This window comes from Dunckerocampus dactyliophorus, chromosome 14, assembly GCF_027744805.1.
Source record: "Dunckerocampus dactyliophorus isolate RoL2022-P2 chromosome 14, RoL_Ddac_1.1, whole genome shotgun sequence".
Classification (NCBI taxonomy): domain Eukaryota; kingdom Metazoa; phylum Chordata; class Actinopteri; order Syngnathiformes; family Syngnathidae; genus Dunckerocampus; species Dunckerocampus dactyliophorus.
In genome coordinates, this window is record NC_072832.1 from 13,685,956 (window position 1) to 13,705,461 (window position 19,506).

The 19,506-nt window shown below is 38.9% G+C and overlaps 1 protein-coding gene across 2 annotated transcripts in view; it reads left to right on the top strand.

The window, feature by feature from the left end:
• wdr27 (WD repeat domain 27) overlaps window positions 1-19,506 on the top strand; it is a 57,828-nt gene that overhangs the window by 1,612 nt on the left and 36,710 nt on the right. For both annotated transcript variants that reach the window (XM_054798669.1, XM_054798670.1), the window contains exons 6-20: window positions 24-94; window positions 190-277; window positions 371-473; window positions 1,312-1,403; window positions 2,797-2,861; window positions 3,877-3,989; window positions 4,170-4,243; window positions 8,655-8,724; window positions 9,927-9,995; window positions 10,093-10,196; window positions 10,314-10,403; window positions 11,603-11,724; window positions 12,967-13,100; window positions 16,378-16,475; window positions 16,764-16,885. In XM_054798669.1, coding sequence (XP_054654644.1) covers window positions 24-94; window positions 190-277; window positions 371-473; window positions 1,312-1,403; window positions 2,797-2,861; window positions 3,877-3,989; window positions 4,170-4,243; window positions 8,655-8,724; window positions 9,927-9,995; window positions 10,093-10,196; window positions 10,314-10,403; window positions 11,603-11,724; window positions 12,967-13,100; window positions 16,378-16,475; window positions 16,764-16,885 — 1,415 coding nt within the window. The remainder of the gene's footprint in view (window positions 1-23; window positions 95-189; window positions 278-370; window positions 474-1,311; window positions 1,404-2,796; window positions 2,862-3,876; window positions 3,990-4,169; window positions 4,244-8,654; window positions 8,725-9,926; window positions 9,996-10,092; window positions 10,197-10,313; window positions 10,404-11,602; window positions 11,725-12,966; window positions 13,101-16,377; window positions 16,476-16,763; window positions 16,886-19,506) is intronic.

Consider the following 19,506-nt stretch of genomic DNA (forward strand, 5'->3'; position numbering starts at 1 on the left):
CCACAAATTATTTAATTTTCCAGCTTCTCCCCTGCTCAGTGTGCTCTTCATGAAGGATAACAGGCACATTGTCACCGGCTCCACAGATGGACAGGTTATTATTACACACAGCCTGTGACAGCTGCAAAATGACTATCACAAAAGAGTAATTTTGCAGCCCCTGGTGAACATTTTTGTCTCTTGCCATAGGTTTGGTGCTTTTCTCTCCGTGAAGATTTTACTTGTCAGCTCGTGACCAAAATAGACCTTCACAAAAGTGAACAAAGACATCAAGCAGGTGACATCATAACAAAGTATTTGACAGGAGCAGAGTACAGCATATGGTATCAAGTCATTAAGTTGATAAGCTTACTTTTATGATTTCCTTTAGGAATGGTTGAACAGTCATCTGAAGCTAAGGTGGACATTTCCAAACCTGTTCTGAAAATGGCTCCTTTTGGCTCATGTAATGACTTCAGTGATGCAGAGAAAAAGTAAGTGAAAAAGCAGCACATGAAGAATTTCTCTCAAAGGATTAACACAGTATCTGTCTATCTACCTACCTACCTATCCCTTTGCCTGTGAGCTGGATGCAATCACATGGTTCTTCTGCCAGGTCTCAGTTTCTTGCCCTTTAAAGGGTTTTACAAAGCAGACAATAAAATAAATGCAGTGTTTAATCAGTTGGTGTCAAGCAATTGCTGTAAGCAAAGACATTCACTGTGTGTATCTGACAAAAAAAATATTCCTCAAAGGATCATTTCAGTTCTGTAAATTGAAAGCTAGAGGTGGCCAAGGAAAACTGCAAAGGCAGAGATTTGTTGAAGGAGAATGCAGCAAATAGACTGTCTACATACGGAATGGACCTATTAAACCCTACCAATTAAACCATACCTGTCAACCACAAACAGTAACAAAATATAGCTTACAAGCACGCTAGATGGCAGTAAAAGCACATTCTCCGAACCCACTGCCAATTACTGTATTATAACATGCAGTAAGGACAAGCGGCATAGAAAATAGATGGATAATTAGGGCTAAATACAGGAGTTTCCTGGGGAAAATGGAAGAGTTGACAGGTATGATTTAAATTTATTCAATTAAAACAATGTATTTTAACAAACACACAGGGGCTTTCCTTGTATAAAGTTTATATATATATGCAGATGCATACAAACATGACAATAATGACACCTAATGACACACCAAAATTGTATATTCTCCATGCTATTCTAATCTAAACCATTGAGAATATTTATTCCCTGTAGCAGTTCCTTTTCTTTTTTCCTGGTCTGCATAATGTAGACTTTATATTGTTTTCTGCCTCTGTAGGGACAAGAGCTGGCTATGTATTGGAAGCACTGACGGCCTGTATGTGGTCGATCTGGCTACATCAGAACTGATCACAGTTCTGTATTTCAAAGGTACAGTGGATACTTGCAAATTCGTGATTCAGCATTCGCATCCCCACAAATTTGTGGATTTTTGTTTAAAAAAAATATATATATATATATTTGTGTGTGTGTGTGTGTGTGTGTACACATACACAGTGGTGTGTACAAAATGTTTGCCCTTTCCTAATTTTTTATTTTTTTTGCATGTTTGTCACACTTAAATGTTGAATTCACTATTCTCATTACTAACTGTGATAAACCACAGTTAAGCTATGTTTCAACAGTGGGGGTTGGGGGGGGGGGAAATGACTTTTTTCACACAGCGTCATGTAGGTTTAGATTTTTTTTTCTCCTTTAAAAATAAAAAGTTTCATTTAAAAACTGCGTTGTGTGTTCAGTTGTTGTCATTGACTAATGTTTGAATTTGTTTGATGATCTGAAACAATTAAGTGTGACAAACATACAAAAAAACAAAGAAATCAGGAAGAGGGCAAACACTTTTCACACCACTGTGTGAAAATCCTGACAGTCAGGTTAAAGGATAGACCGTGACTTTTGATTCCATCTTTTCAATCGATCAACTTACGTTACCGTTATCATAGTGAATAGTGTATATTGTATAGCGCATACCTTTCAAAAGTGTGTGAGGCATGTTTAGGGCTTATGCGTTTCTTTTGTTGTAAGTGAACAATGGTGATTGATGAGAAACCGGGAGGGTTTTGGAGCTGAATCCATCCATTCATCCATCTTCTATGCCGCTTATCTTCACTAGGGTCGCGGGGGTATGCTGGAGCCTAGTCCAACTGACTTGGAGCGAGAGGCGGGGTGCCTGTCAATCACAGGGCACATATAGACAAAAAAAATCATTCACACTCACATTCATACCCATGGACAATTCACCAATTAAGCTAACATGCATGTTTTTTGGAATGTGGGAGGAAAACAGAGTACGCAGAGAAAACCCACGCACACACAGGAGAACATGCAAACTCCACACAGAGATGTCCAACGACAAGATTCTAACCTAGATCTTCCAGAACTCCTGACCGTGTGGCCAACATACTAACCACTAGGCCACTGTCCGGCTGGAGCTGAATCGAATCCAATATAAACATCAAACTAGCAGGAGGCTTTGGAGGAGGAGGAGCGGGCCAGTGTAGCATACGGTGGTGCCTCAGTACGCCTCAAGCCAGTCTTGATTAGAGTATCAACAATAGACATGTTTATGGGCGTCTCAATTACTCGCTTTTATTTGCTATTCGTGGGTGGTCATGGAATGTAACCCCTCCGAATGGTGCCATTGCAGTGCCAGCAAAAACAAATATACAGTATAGTCGTAGATGTCGCAATATGGCAATTAATAAACATGTCTTAATGTGTGATAGTTGCTTAAAACATTGTTTTATATTTCAACTGATTCTAGACTACCTCGGTTTGAGTGTCACAATGGCTGGGTCTTGGGTCTTCTCTGAGCAGTCTAACAATTCTGTGAGTATACCTCAAATAACCAAATACATTGCTTCATTTTTACATAATACAGTTTGCCTTTTCTTGTGTATGTTAGAGGTCAATCCCCTTTTGATTATTTGACGTATAGCTCATCTCCTTTAGAGGATTCCTGTAAGTGGGATTAGTATAGAGACCTACTGATGAAAATATGATGGATGAAGGAGCCCAAATTCAAACCAGCATATGTTACTTTAAATTCTCAGCCAATCCTCTTTAAATCCCCTGGGATTATTATGTCATAGCAATACAATAACCCTCTTCATTTTTTAATGCTATCCAAACTAGGATGGTCTTCGGTACAAAGATATTTCCAGCATGTCATCAATGACATGAGAGAGTATTATCAAATATTTAAGCAAGAACCCAAATGATTTTAACCATGTCTCACACTAGTTTGAATAGCTGAGGTCAGGTTAATACATGTTTCTTGTCAGCATTCTGACATATGCCACTTTCAGACATATTTTCAAGATTATTGTCCCATGTCAATAGCTGGGGTCAAACGTCACATTTGTACTCACTCAGCGCTGTGCTGGTGCAGACTGCTAATTTTTCCCCATTGCTAATGTTGTGCCTGATGCGGTTTCCTAATTCTACCATGCCGGTTAGATCCTTTGCAAGTTAGGCTGCTGAATATTGTAAACTTTAATTGTGTTAAAATTCCTTTACAACTTGCCCAATAAAACCAGTTTGTTAGGTCAGCTGAATAAGGGATTTTGTTTTCTGTCAAGAGTTTGAATTTGTTAATAAACCCCTAAACACTGAGATTTCCGCCACACTGCAATTACAATATTATGTGCTCACATTTTACTGCTGGATTATGTATACATGCGATTGGGGTTTTTCATTTTAGTGGGCCTCCAGGGAAGCAATAATGTCTTTTAGGGCTGTAAAAGTTAACACCACTATTAACCCATTTCACATTGTAAAACAATCATGGTGCGCATGACCTTGACAATTATTTTGCAATGATTCATTCATGTATTTTTGCCAGGTGGTGTTTTTAGTGAGCTCTTTGTTTACACCGTGTGTGAGCCTGTTGGAGTTTCGTCTGGGTGATGCAGGGAGTGTCTGTGCTGGAAATCAAGGCTTTTCTGTATTTTCAAGGTATACATCTGTATTTTCACGATACATCTGCACCATTTTAAACTGGGAAATTGCACTGAACAAGCTTTCCAATGAGTCAACAACGTCATGGCACTGAGATTCAGAGGGACTAATAATCAAGTGATGGAAAAGTTTGTAAGCCTTCAATTCCAGTAACTCCTTTCCCTCCCTTGTTTCCAGTTCGCCCCCACTGCTGGAGTCTCCTCTAAATGCTGAGCTGAAGAAGAAGGAGCCCAATCATGCAAGGAAAAAAGGTCACCATTTTTGCTTATCATGGTTACACAATGATTCCCTGTTGGTAGAGCAACAAAATATAGTAATTGATATTTCAAAAATAACATCTTCAAAATGATGGTGCACTGGCTTGTAATAACTCGCATCACTGTCATTGCTGGGCGATCCTGGATCACCAGCTTTAGCGGTTAATGGCGGACCAGGACGCGCACATGATGTATCGTTATTAATAAATCAAAACTTATTAATGTGCATTTACTGCCTTATCTGAACTTCCGGCCATATCTTTGTCATCTAACAGAGCCATGTTTTAACCACTGTTGATCTCTATTTATTACCAAAGTGACTTAAAAGAAAATTATACTTTACTATCAAGCTAGAGAATTATATTGAAAATGAAAAATTAAATGTATTGAATTGTTGGCCTATACAAAGTCTGTTTGACTAATAACATCCCAGAGAACTTCCACCTTACAGTACATACGAGAGGATAGAAAACATTAAGGTATTTCCTTTGTACTCCAGGAGGTGTTGGTGTGGCAATGACTCCCTTCAGTTTGAGCGATTTTAACACTTTAACTGGTACTTGAAATGTAATCGTAGATACAAACACATTTCAAACAATATGTTGGTACTGATTATCCAAGTTAGAGGGTTTGTTTCATGCAGTCATGGGTTCCATGGTCAAGTAAGCCTCTTTGTGACTCCTGTGTATCATTAGGCGCTGGCAGCTTAATTCTATTCTCCAGGGGGTATGCGGTTTTCTGTGGTTTCCACGTTGCTCTCAGAGAGGTAGTAGCGGGAAGGGCAATATTATCCTGACTCCCCACAGCTGCATAGAGGAGAGCTGCTGGGCCAGACCGTGCAGGAGATGTGCTGCATGACTGCTATGTCAGACCTAATGCCACAAGCATTTACGGACTTGTGTCAGTCTTATTAAGTATATCTGCAGAATTTTGAACCATAAACCTCTCAGGATTTTGGAAAAGAAAACATTTTTCCATTGTAAGTCTGGAACGAGCCTGCGGGAGCTCGTCTAAAAGAGCTGCATGCAGAAGGATATGACAAGGCACTTTGTCATCGTAAACAGGAAGGCCCTTACAAACGATGATGAGGTTGACTCATAACTTTTAGTTTGTGGCTGTGATTAATTTCTTATTTGACTTTAAAACTGTTTTCCTCGAGGAACATTACTATTACATTTCTACTCTCAAAGTGACAATGGATCTACTTCAGTAATGATTATCCTGGTATTGGACACCAATTGTTATAAATTACTGGCATGATAAGCAAAAAACAACTAAACTGACAACCAAAATAACAATTATAGCCATCTAGTAGGTAGAACAACTGCTGATTGTCACGTTTGTATGGCCACTTGTTGCTTGAGAGAATTTCCAGCCCAATAAAAAATTGGAATATGTGCTGCTGGGTTATGTGTCACACTTATGCTATTTATTTTATTTTACCTAGTTCTTTGGCAAATAGAGGACAGAGAGGCCCTATGTCACGCACTGAAGAGAAAGGACGGGGAGAGCCAGGTTGTCACATAATGCCAGTTTATACATTCTTTATTACAGATATAACGTTTTCTCTTAATCTACATACGAGGGAAAGGCTTCTTTAGACGTCATCTGTACTTCTGTGAAGAAGGTGTCGGACGTTTCGCTCCTCATCCGAAGAGCTTCGTCAGTGAACTAACAAGTGCTGGTAGCCTAGGCCTTAAATACAGTAAGAGTGGGCGGAATTGGTGTGCCAACGCCCTCCTCCTATTGGTTCCTTACACTAAGACTGGGAGGAGTAGTGGTCTAATCCTCTCCTTACATTAGCACCTCCGATCAAAGGGAAGTGTAGCTCCCTGTAGTTGGGTATGAACGACCTTGATACTGGCTCGTTAGCATCTATTGTTCTGGCTCGGCCCTGGCTCCACCTCATTTGCATGACTAAGAGCTGTGGGTTTTGGTCTCAGTAACCTGCTGAACACAGGGTCCAAATTAAACCTCAAACCACCATTCCGATTCAATGATGGGTTCTGTTGTTTGCCAAAAATAGCTTCCTTTACTTTTCTTTCAAACCATCTGTTTTCTTTGGCCAAAATCTTTACCTCACTGTCCTCAAAAGAGTGATTGGTAGCTTTAAGGTGTAAATGTACTGTTGATTGAGGCCCACTAGAATTGTCCCTGCTATGTTGATAAAGCCTTTTTTGGCGCATTTGCTTAGTTTCCCCAATGTAGTGCTCTTTGCATTCCTCATCTTTACAGTGGATGAAATAGACCACATTGCTCTGTTTTTGGTTTGGAGCCTTGTCTTTCGGATGCACTAATTTTTGTCTCAGGGTACAGGGAGCTACAGGGAGCTACACTTCCCTTTGATCGGAGGTGCTAATGTAAGGAGAGGATTAGACCACTACTCCTCCCAGTCTTAGTGTAAGGAACCAATAGAAGGAGGGTGTTGGCACACCAATTTCGCCCACTCTTATTGTATTTAAGACCTAGGCTACCAGCACTTGTTAGTTCGCTGACGAAGCTCTTCGGATAAGGAGCGAAACGTCCGACACCTTCTTCACAGAAGTACAGATGACGTCTCAAGAAGCCTTTCTCTTGTTGGACAACTCCTGTACGACTGAGAGCCTACACAGACGTTTAATCTACATAGATGTTGATTATGGGATTGCAGCCTCCGTTAGCGCTAATTAGCAAGTCATTGACATATACAGTATATGCAACAATTGATAGATATTTTTGAAGCATTAGCTATTTTCTGGTATTTTCTTGGGCTTTATTTACGTTAATAGAAATGAAAATGTCTATAGAGGTAGTCAGCGTCAATGTTAAATCAATAATTGTCTCTTCATGAAAGATTCCAGATTCCTGATTTTTTTCACTACTGTTGTCCGTCGCCACATCGCGGATTGAATTTCGCTTTTTCACGGTTTTCCAAAAATATATTAATATTTTGTGGTTGGATATGATGTATAACTTTAAAAAATTCATATTTAAGCAAATTTCACACCGTTTTTGCCTAAATTAAGCATTTTTAGGCATAAAAATGGCAAAAAAAATACAAATACTGTATAAAGCATTCAAAAAACAGAGACATTGCTGAAATTTGGTATTCTCAACTGGTCAATAGGTGTCACTAGTAATGTTATGTAGTATCTAGTAATGCCATAATGTTCAGGGAGGCGCACATGCACCAGACTTGATTGCTGGAACAACAGGTGTTTTTTTTTCAGGTTTGAATTATCTCACAATAGGAACAATAATAATAACATAATCATAATTATAATAATAACAAGGGCTACTGTTGTGGCCGTAATCCAGCTAAAACTCAACTCTGAACCCCCAATGTCACTTCCTGTCCACAAGTCCAGAACACATTTATGCAACACACATGACCGCAAGTCTTATTTATGGCTTACATGGTTTATTTTATTTTTGATTATATCAAAAGAAGGTCATAAACAGGTTTTCTATGTTCTAACTATGAAAATATTTGATTTCTAAATAAGGAATCCTACTTCACAGAACTTAAAACTATTAGTACGTGACCAGGTGAGGGGGGCGTGTCTCAGCTTTGAGCAGTGCCAGGGGGTGAGAGGCTGGAGCTAACCCTCGACACCTGACCAATTGCAACAGATTACGCATAGTCGGGGAGGAGGCTGCGGAATCCGAGCATGTCAGCCAAGAAGAGACGCATGCACAATTTGAGATTTATGGAGTATTTTATTAAAAGAAATTTACTTTGGTTCCACACTGTGATCCATTATCATCTCAAAATCCCCTGAAATGAGCAGGATAGGGCCCCTTTAAAGATACTCTCAACTGAAAGTCTTCAGCTTGCAAATAAGCAGACAGCAATCACCGCTGATGATTTCCCTCAGTCAGCGGTAAGGAACTTTCACAGCCTCTTTGCTTGCTCACATTTACTGCATGTATTAAATTGCTGTTCGGAGATGAGGTGATGTTTTCTTTCTGTGCTTGTATTTGACATGAGGAAAACTGTTGGAAAGCTGAACATGTTTAACGGCTTTGGAAATAATGAGCTCATTGTAATATGTAAAGCCACTGACAGCTAACAAGGAGTAAAAGCCCCACCCTTCAATTTGTGGTGGAGGTAATTAATGCTTTCAGCACTGAGTGGTTTCTCAAGTACCTTATATAAACTGGTGGATTTATGAAACCCTGCTACTGTCCACTGAGCACTTCTAATTATTTCCTGAAACACGGAGATTGTTTTCACACAAAACCAATAACTTTGTGCAGGAGTGGGGGCTTCGGCAATGACAAACACCTAAATATTTGTTCAGAAGAGGAGGAGGTTATGAATGAATGTAGTAATCAATCCAAATTAGGACTGATATAGGACTGATTCCTTGCTTTGGAGGACTTTAACTTGAACAAAATCTTAATCTTGATTAATTTTCCACAGGTGGAATAAAGGAACAGCCACTTGTTTTCCACTCAAATGTCAAATCATCTGGATACACAAGCTCCCCAAGGTAGAGTAATGGTAAAGGAAATTGTATGCTTGTGAAATCAACATAGCCTATTTATGGTGGCATCCAGCACTTGGCCACTACTTAGTAACAGAATCCACAACCGCAAGACAACGGCAAGTTGAAATTCATGAGAAGTTTGTATTTTTGATGATGATGATGATTCATTTATTTCAACACTTTTTTTCTCACATTCTTTCACATCTCATCACAATTCCAAATGTTCAAAAGGAGCAGGAAGAAGCAGCGCTTATTCAGTCCTACTCCCCCTTTGTTTCACATCCAATAGCTAATACATGTCACAATTACTAATACATTTCACATCAAGTGCTGATACATTTGTTTATTTCCCATTCAGTATGGTACCCTTTACTAGTTCTGAATAACATGAGAACATTTTATAAGTACAGTGGAACCTTGGTTATCATCATTAATCTGTTCCAGAAGGTCGGACCCAAACCGAAACATATTCTTAACCAAACCAATTTTTCCCATAATTCATGTCAAACCAATTAATCCATTGCAGAAAGCCAAAATGTTCACACAAAACACATATGTATAGTGTTACAATTATACTTTTACATGCAGCAAACACTTCAGAATGCATATAAATGAGAAATAAAAGGGATAAATGAATATTTAACATCACTTTTACCTTGACTGAAGATGAGATTGTTGACAAAAATTGTGATGTGGCAGTGAAATCCACATGAACACCACCTTTCTGTTTTTGCTGAGTCATTTCTTGAATTCAATAGTGTTTCTCACCTTCTTTATGAAAATGCTGCCACTTGCAACTTTCTCTGGCTCCATTGTGTGATATTTTGCAGCCGTGATCAATAAGAAAAGCAGACTTTTTGTGTAACTGTGTTAGTTAGCAGAGAACTAGAGTCCGCTGACTTTGATGATACATACTGATGATGATACAAACAGGCAGTGGTGCTGACTTTCGGTTGTTTCCATGTCTTAGCAAGCTAATAGGATGCTAACAAGGATGTTTTGTGATAAAAATACATTAAGAACACAGTTACAACACAGAACACAATATTGCAAAATTTCCACATAATTTTTTTATGTTAACCGAGGGGAGGTCACCACTTAAGCTCCTATCTTAACTTTGATGGTCCCCAAAGTTTCTTTCTTAAATAGATTTATATGTCATTTTCTTAGTTTTAGTAATAGTTTTTATGCTTTTTTTTAAACAGGAAGCAAATGTTTTCACCCAAAACAAATGCTCAAAAAATTCAGTCCTCTATGAAGACCAAGAAGAAAAAGTAAGTGTGTTATTATACTATGTGTAAAAATCTTAACAGAAAAAAAAGCATGTTATGTAATGTGATTTTTTTTTCAAATCCTTTCACTTTCCATTAGGGGTTTACTCCTCAAAGATTACCCAGAAGACACTGCAGCACCTACAGTTCTTCGTGCCCATCTGAGTATTACTAATAAGCCAATGTACTGCCTCCAGTATTCAGGTGAACATAATGCAATACTGACCAGCATATTTACTTTTTACACGCTCTTCATTTTGAAGTTATTCTGTGATAAATGATTAACAAATGTTCTGATTTTGTGTCCTGTACATCTCTCAGGTGATGGAAGGCAAATCCTGTGCGGTCTTGGCGACAGCTCTGTATTGTTGTACAAGTCTTCCCTTACTGGCAATCCAGCTGTGTATACAGGTACACCAGCATGCCCTCATCACCCACACATGCCCTAACCTACCTTTGCTGCTTTACAAAAGATGTATCGCATCATGGTTCAGTCAAATCTCAGTTTTTGTACGCCGGAGTTTTCAGATGAATTAGTTTTTGTTGAAAAATGATGATCAAAATTTGCCTCCGTTTGATCGTTTGATACACTGTCTCAGTTTTTGTTTGCTCCAGTTTTTCTCTCTCGGTTTTTGTACAATATCGCACGTAAAAAACATCCGTTTGCTCTGTACTGTGGTGTTCTCTGAAACTGAGAGTCCAAAAAAAGCACCCAATAAGTTGCTGACTCACTGTCCGTACATTTTTTGAGTCCGACAGATAAATAACCCGCCATGGGGCCAAAAAAAAATTGCAGGTGCCAGCACTTTGATAAAGAAGGTGAGAAGCCCTGCTTCTTCCTACTCCTTTTTGGACATGTGGAATTGTGAATTGTAACATGAAGCAATCAATAAACTGTATGCATGTTCGAAATAAATTCAACCATAATCATAACACTATTGAATTTGAGCTCGCCAGGATGTACGGGAAATTGGCATCAGCAATAAGTTCCAACCAGTCATCATTTATGATTATTTTACATTGTTTTTTTTTCGATAAAATGCATTTTATACTTTAAGATTATTCAGATTATTTGGATTTTATTTCCTATGGGAAAATTGCCTGTTTTCATGAGTTTCGGTTTTCGAGGAACCTTTTGGCACAAATTAATAACAAAAACCGAGGTACCAAAGTGTTTTACCCAGTTGAGTCACAGAGAAGTCGCACATTCAAGCATAGTTTAAATCTATTTCCTACATTGTAATCTTTTTAGATGAGGTCGATGTTGCTTTGATTTACAAAAAAAAAATAAATTTACTATTAAGGAAAACTTTTGGGCTACTCTGTATAGCATGCTTTGAAATGGGTCTTTGGCTTCAGAAGAAAGGCCTCACTGATTCTCAAATACAACTGTCAAAACTATAGATTAACTTGGTGTTCTTGTTAAAATGTGACTTGGTTGCGTTTCATTTTATACCAAACATACCAAAAGGGGGCAGCAGAGCTACAAGGAGACGCAAGGATGCGGTCATCCTCACTCTGCCCACGTCTCAAAGCAGTTCCATAAAAGTAAATGCTGCAACCACACGCTGTACTTCCAGGTGATTATGAAAGGCTCTCTTTGTGTGCAGGACATGACAAGCCAGTGAGCAGTGTGAGTTGGAGCCTCAACAGACACTGCTGGTTAAGTGCATCACATGACCAGACTTTGCGACTTTGGACTCATGACATCCCAGAGCCTGCTGTCATCATGGTAAATGTCTTATTTCCATCAATCACTCACACTTGTTATTTGTCATTGCTCTGAAGTCACCACTCACCTGCTGTTGGCACACTTACGCCCTCATTTAAAAAAATGAAATGACAAATACTCGTCTGAAGTTAAATACAGCATAACTAGAGACCAGTGCTTCCCAAATAGTGGGTTGGGCCCCCAGGGAAGCACAGTGAGCTGTCAATGGAGGGGTTGCGAGACGGGGGGGACTTTCAACTTTACTGCAGACCTGCCAACATGTTTGAATTTTTCGTACTTGGCACACATTTTCACCCTTGAATACGCCTGTACACAACGCTGCCGCCAAAAGTCACAACAGCTGCCCAGGAGAGGCCCATTGTGATTTTTTTTTCCGAGGTCCAGAATTCCTGGAGGAGCCCCTGGCTATCTCAGTATGTAGTTCTGTCTGTGAAACCTGGATAATGCGCCTGTGTCGAGGTACCAGCGTATGCTACACCAGCGCATTCCTATTTGAAAATCCTCTTGTGTAGTGTGACAAGCACCCCAGACAAAAACCTAAGCTCAATAAAATGTCTTCAAGGTTGACCGGTCTGTTAGTGTCTTCGTTCATCCTTGAACGATGCTGGTGCCAGAAACGAATACAGTACAGATAAATAAATAAACATTATCAGGCTCTCAATAACATTTCAAATCAAGAGGGGGCGTGAAAAAAATTAAATTGCTATAGAGACAAACAGATCTTTTTTTCTTACCTTGTGGAAAATACTTTTTTCCCACAGTTGCCAAGATGTAAAAGATTGATGACACAACGGATAAATGACAGTAAAAATGGATGCCTGGTATTTTGCTGTCATTTGCTTTTTTCAGAAGCTCCCATGGTTATGTTAAAATCAAGAGATTCAATGCAGATGTTTTTAAAGTAAGCAACCATTTAAGATTTATTGTATATGGTCTGTCTATAAAGTGCCACAACTGGCTTTTTACTGGGGTAACAAAGACAAAGAGTGTAAAGCATTACTGTACATGTCAGGTATTTGAACAAAACCAACAGAGCTATTAAAAAAAAGATTGTCACAGCACTATAATGACTAATCTTGATTTCATAATTCAGCTGTGATTAATACGAATACCCAAAAGAAATAAAAGTGCAGTGGAAGACATTTGATAGAACCTTTATTCAAATGTGTTGTTTTTAGTTCTTTTTATTGATTAGTATATTTTGAGATTATGGCTTTGTCTTCTATTTGTGTTTGCTTTCAGAGGAAACAAATGTTCTCGAAACCTATCAAAGGTGCCCAGTTTTATTACCTGGACAAGTTTTTGCTTCTGGCATCTGGAGACTCACTGCACTTGTATTTGTACCATGTGGATGTCACACACGATGATATCAAAAGGTAACTGAACATGCCTTATGATTTACTGCCTATGTCAGCTTTGCCTAAGGGGCTATTTTTGACCCGCAGCTCATTTTTTTATTGGCCAGCAGTACATTCAAAACACAAAATTAAACGAGGACTCACATCAAAACGCACAACAAACTCTTTGCTTTGTCTCCTATAACACAAAATTGAGGTAAATATACTTTTAACCCACAGCACATTTTGGCCTACATTGCTTTGGTATTAGCATGTAATAAATAGGAATGAGTCGGATACTGGTCTTAGATGAGTATCCGTTACAGATAATGCATTTTGCCAAGTCTGAGCATAAAACGAGTACAGCTCGTCATTATCCGTAATCATGATGAAGGAAAATCATCATTGGGTAACTACTTACGTATGTATACACTCTTCACACTCTGTGATTGGCCAGTCACACACAGTGACCGCTCCTCCCTAGACTCCCTACAGCCAGAGAGAGGAGTATGGAGTAAAACGGCTCCTGTCGCATTGGGCACTGCCTCCACTCCTGCGTTTTTTTTAGGTTTTCCTCAGCTCAGCTCACATCTAAGTTACTTGGTCCACTTGTTTGTTTTTGTACGCGGTGCATTTGACAAGACAGAGCTGTAAACGGCTCGTGTTGCGTCGGTCACTGCCGGTGTTTATTTTTCTTTGTCTGCAGCTTCTAAATTGGCTGGTGATATAAAGTCAGTTGGAAAACTTGGCACGTAGTACTGAACACAGTGCTTTTGAGAACACTACAGTGAACGAGGCTGACAGATTAATGTCAATTTCAGACATTAAGTTCCAATTGAAGCCCCACCTATTTCTGATTAAACGACACTCACTTCCGGTTTGTGCCCCGCCCACTTCGAGTACAGATACTTATACATATAATTTAGATGGGTATGCGGATATAGGGGTGTATTCGCTAATCACTAGTAATAAAGTAAACACAAACTGAAGAATATCAAATGAAGTGACCCCTGCATACTTCATCTTTTTGCATGAGAGCCTCGGTGGAAAACGTTTGGACACCCTTGGTCCATGTGGTGACTAATAAGTTGGGTAATTTGTTTTCTTCCAAAATAACATAATGAACAACTTCCGGTTCAACGTAAGAGGTGGGCTGGGAGAGGCCTAAAGACTTCAGGGGAGGTTTTCCTACCTGCTAAGCTACCCAGTTATGTTTAAAGGCAAAATTACCAAGAGTCTTGGGTGAGCAGAAAACTCTCTTGGGCGGATAGGGGAGCTCTTATTTCAATATATATATTTTAAATTATTTGATTGGCTGAACATGTGCCTACCTCATATTCAGGCAGGCAGTGTCCATTTTTAACACCCTTTTAGGTTACAGATTGGACAGCTCTCATGTTGCTAACTTTATCTTGTTCCCACAAAAACATTCAGTCAATGTTTATTCCATCACATGTTGTCAATTTGATTAAGCACTTGTTTATTGCTGTATTGGTTCCAGAGCCATCCGTGTTAACTGAAGCTCTACGAAGTAGGATTCTTTATTTATAAATTTTATTTTTTCATTGTTTCCACCCTTCTAAATACGGATTTTAACATTGTTAGATTCCACTACACATTAAGTAACAACTCTATAGTCACCTTTACACTCGTATTAGCCAATATAGTAGACATAATAAGAGAATGTAAATAAGCTATTTAAAACATAAGTAATAAGACTCGTGGTCATGTTTGTTGCTTTAAATGTGTTCCGATCTTAGAAGAGTTGAGTGGCGGGCAGACAGGAAGTGAGGTCGGGGGTTCAGAGTTGAGTTTCACCTTGACATGGGTTACGGCCACAACAGTAGTCCGTGTTTTTAGGAGAAATTTTTATTAAGGATTATTGTGCCTGTTGTGAGATAATTCAAACCTGTTTTAAAAGCCTGCTCTTCAGGTAATCAATTCTGGTGCTCGTGTGTACTGACAACTATTTACCAGTATAGAATACTCCATATCTTCACAACGTCTTTGAATGAGTTTTCTGAATGCCTTATAAAGTGGTGCCTTGGTTAATGTCTGCCCTGGTTAGCGTGCTTTTTTTGGTTATTAATCATTTTAGGACGTTTGTATCAGAGTTGTATAGAGATGCAGAACGTATCAAACACATGGACCGCACAAGACAAGGGTGCAAAACCTCAGACCTGTTGTGACTTAAAGAGAAGACCATCGTCATTTTAGAAGTATGTAAATGTGACGGCGAGGCTCCGTCATCGCCTGCGTGCACACACACACACACACACACACACACACACACACACGCACGTACAGGCATACACAGCGTCCCGCTTAACAGTCTTATCAACCCGGCAGTGTTTCTGCCGGTCTCATTTTACATCCGTAACACTCATTTCTGCTTCCAACAACAAAACATAAGCATTCCATCTTAGTGTAGCATGTTCGCGGCACCCAGTCAAACATTGCACACGTCACCAGGCATAAGGAATCCTCACAGGTGCACTTCCATGACATCACTGCCTCTTTTTTTTCTCATTTTCTATATTAAACAGTAAGAGGTACATTGGTTTATTGGTTCTAGAACGTTGATATTTAGGCCATTTTTGAAAATTTCTGGTTGCAACAGAATAATGTGTTTATTATGTGTTATTTTGTTAATTGATAGTATTGTGGGGGGGGTTTTCCCAACAAAACTAGGTAAAAGGGATGTTAAATGTTCAGTCGTCCATCTATTTTCATTTGTAATTATTTTTGCATCATTTTCTGCATGTAAAACTGTAATTATTGTCTATAAATGATTGTCTATAAAATGTTTAGTGTTAACATTTTTGGGTGTCTGGAACAGATTAATTGGATTTACTTTATTTTTGGTGGGAAAGTTTGTTTTGGTTAGAGGCCGTTTTTTGAGTCTGACCTTTGGAAGGGATGAATGATGTTAACCAAGGTGCCACTGTATTTATATTTTAGTTCATTTAGCAATTTATATGCTTGAAATAGCAAAAACTATGTAACATTTGCTTATATATGCATATTTCTTGGCTAACAATAGGCCATATTGAACCATGAAAAAGAAAGATTTTTTAATATAGTTTTGAAAAAACGTAACAAGGCGAAGCCACGAAATTCGAAGCGCAAAGTGGCGAGGGATTACTTTAATGTCGTGTAAAACATGCTGTATTTTTCCATACTGTTCCTTTAACATGGAATAAAATACAACCTCAGATGTATCTAACTTAACAGGAACTTTACTTTGACCTGTATTCATTTGAAAAAAAAGAAAAAGTAATTGATTCAGGATCTGCTTCAACTTGTTTCTTTTCAGATACGAGCATCGGAGTTTTGTCAAATTGGCAAGATGCTTTTCAACATCCTCTGGAGCAGATATTACAGACTTGTCTGCTATCAATGATTTCTTCTCCTGTATCCTTTTACTCCCTGTTGTTGGTTTTGTGCAGAATCAATTGCAGAATTTTACTTGTGAATGCCTACATTATAATTCCTTATTAACCATTGCCATACTTTTTCCTAATAATGAATCTACCAAACTGTATAATAGTGGGATGTCCTGACTTGAGTGTTGACTTGAGAAAGCATAATACAGATTTCAACTATCTTTTCAACATTTTTCCCATAAAATTTCAACTTCATTTCACGCTTGTCTTGCTTATAGATTCTAGAAAGATAAATTCCATAACTTTCTTGGCTCAGACATTGTTCTGGTGTGTGCCTCCGATCGGTCCATTCAAGTATTTGACATGAACACAGGTAGAGTGGCTGCAGAACTGCCTGATGCTCACAGCAGAGCCATCCACTGCATAACACAGAACAAGGTGAGCATGTCTAAACGTTCCAGTCATGCATGTCATATGTTCTCGATTTCAAGAGTTAAGGCTCCCGCAGACCAGGCATGTAAATCTTTTTGTGATACACGATTTGATTAGAATGTAGATACACAGGTTACGATAGGATTAAAAAATTATATATTTTAAAAACAGAAGGATTCGCATCGATTCAATTCTATTGTACGGTTAATGTTTGCTGATGTAGACATTATACAATAAAGATGGCAATTGTATGAAAGTGGCATTCTTACAGTATTTTCAAATCTGTAAAAGAGCACATCCTATCTCCAAGCATGCTGTAAGGCCCTAGCAAAAAAGTCAACAGAATAACATGTCAAATGTATTTGTTTCGACACAGACCAATAAGACTTTCTGAATGAACATCTTTTTGGTTGATGGGATCAATATTTCACATTCTATATTGTATATCTATATTTTTATACCTGTTACATTTGGAACATTTATGCTTAACATGTCTTTCTGTTGCTAGAAATGGAAGTGGAGCCACCAAACTGTTTCTTTGTATACTGTGTGCAATGACAATAAACATCGATCTATCTATATAAAATACAACAATGAAATACAGAAGTTTTACCCTTCGATGCATATTGTTTTTGAGAAGCCAAACTCTTTTTACTTAAGTGGCCCGCACCAACTAACTGGAACTACAGTTAGTAGTAGTACATCACCCAAATCCAAACAGAACTTGGCTCACTGGACGAAGTCCTAGTTCATTTTATCAGTCAAGAAAGAACCCCATCGGCTGTGATGCTATCATTCCAATTCTGTGTGTTTGGCAAATTGTTCTTGCCTCCACGACAGTAGTTATGCAGCATGAGAGTGACATATGTAACGTATAAGACAGGCATATAGACCAGGGAAGCTGTCAATGTGTGCGCGAAGCAGCTCAGTCAAACGCTATCACACTCTTCTTGCCATGCTAACATTCCCATGCCATTCTTCCAAAATAACGACATGGTTGTGAAAGTTGTCCCAACAGCAATCGGGTCTTGTGTCAAATTGCCATTGTTGGCAGGGGCGTTGTAGCAGTTTTAGAGAGCAAAACAGCAGCAGTAGCATCCTTCGAAGCCTATAATGGTGCCTTTGTTCATCAATGTAAAGCGAAAGTAGGCATTTGTTTACACCTAACACACACAGAAAGTCATTTTAGTATGCTTAAAAGCAGCAATGTTAAGTTTGCCATGGCACACATTAAATTGTACTAATCTAATGTGGAAATGACATCATTTTTACGTCGTGTGTCTGCAACAAGCCAAAAGTTCCGTCTTCGCCGTCCACACGCATACGCTAAAGCCGTAGTTTTCCAAAATCTTCACCCTGGCCAGAGTTTCCCAAAAGCTCAGTTTTGAAGGACAAAAACCTCCATTTGTGTGTGGATGAGAGGGCAAAACGCATAGAACAATATGCATTTTTTTTTTTCGTGTGGACAGGGCCTAAATTTATAAGACACAGCTTTCAAATATGAACACTCATCTATTATGACATATTTAATCTCCTTTAACTAATTTATGGTCCTCTGTTTCCACTGTTTAAACCACTGAGCACATTTAAACTCACAAACAGGATTTATCTCCATATGGTCAATCACAACATTTAGTAGTAGTTTTACTAAAATGTATGTAGGTTAAGCTTTGTGATTGGAAAGAGGCAAGATAAACTAGTGTCTGGCTTAGACCCACACAGAGGAAAAGGGAGTTTTTTGGCATCATTGGTTCGCACAAGCTTTATCTTCGTAGTGAAAGATCGGCTATTTGGCAGATGTTATAGTGTTGCATAAGACTTGTGTGAGTGTTACGAGGGTTACATAAGGAGCACATTATCTGTGAGGGAGTAAACGTGTTAGCTTGTGGTGTGAATGAAGCCGGTGGCTTAAAACTCATGGTCATTATCATTCATCTTGCTGTGTATTTGAACCCCTGGTGTATTGGCATGAGAAGTGCCATTTGAGATGGCAGGAGGAGATTATACCCAAAATGATGGCCTTGGACCGATGCTGTTCCATGATGCAATTTGGGTTTTTGCAGCCTTACTACCACATCACTGTCTTGGACCAGTGTGGGACTAATTTGCTGTTGTCTAACAAGTTGACAGCTTGGGCCCCCATCCATAGCCATTATAGTGCTCTAAAGAAGAATTCTGCATCACTCATCATGAAAAGTATAAATATCAGTGATGAGTTTCAATTGGCCATGTCTTTTGATGATTTACATACAATTGAGGTAGCTTATTACATATTGCAGTGATTTGTCTCCTCTAGGTGGGGATATTTATACTGATCATTCAGGAGAACTTGACTGAATATTTCATATATGTGTGAATCTGTTAAGTTGTGTACCCAGTGACCCTCATGCCTTTGACTTCCCTCACTTGTGCACGTTGACCTGTGCATGCTCATACTCTGGATTACTTGAATAAACTGCTGCTGGGGCCATGCCTGTACCCATTCAAGTGTGATGCACACAGCTGACTTCACGGCCATGCCTCTTCAGTATCACACCAGCTATTGTATGTGCCATCATTGTGAACTGTGTTGTTTCAGCTGAGCTATTACGTCAATGCATGCCCAAGGGTCTTTAGAGTGCTGTGTT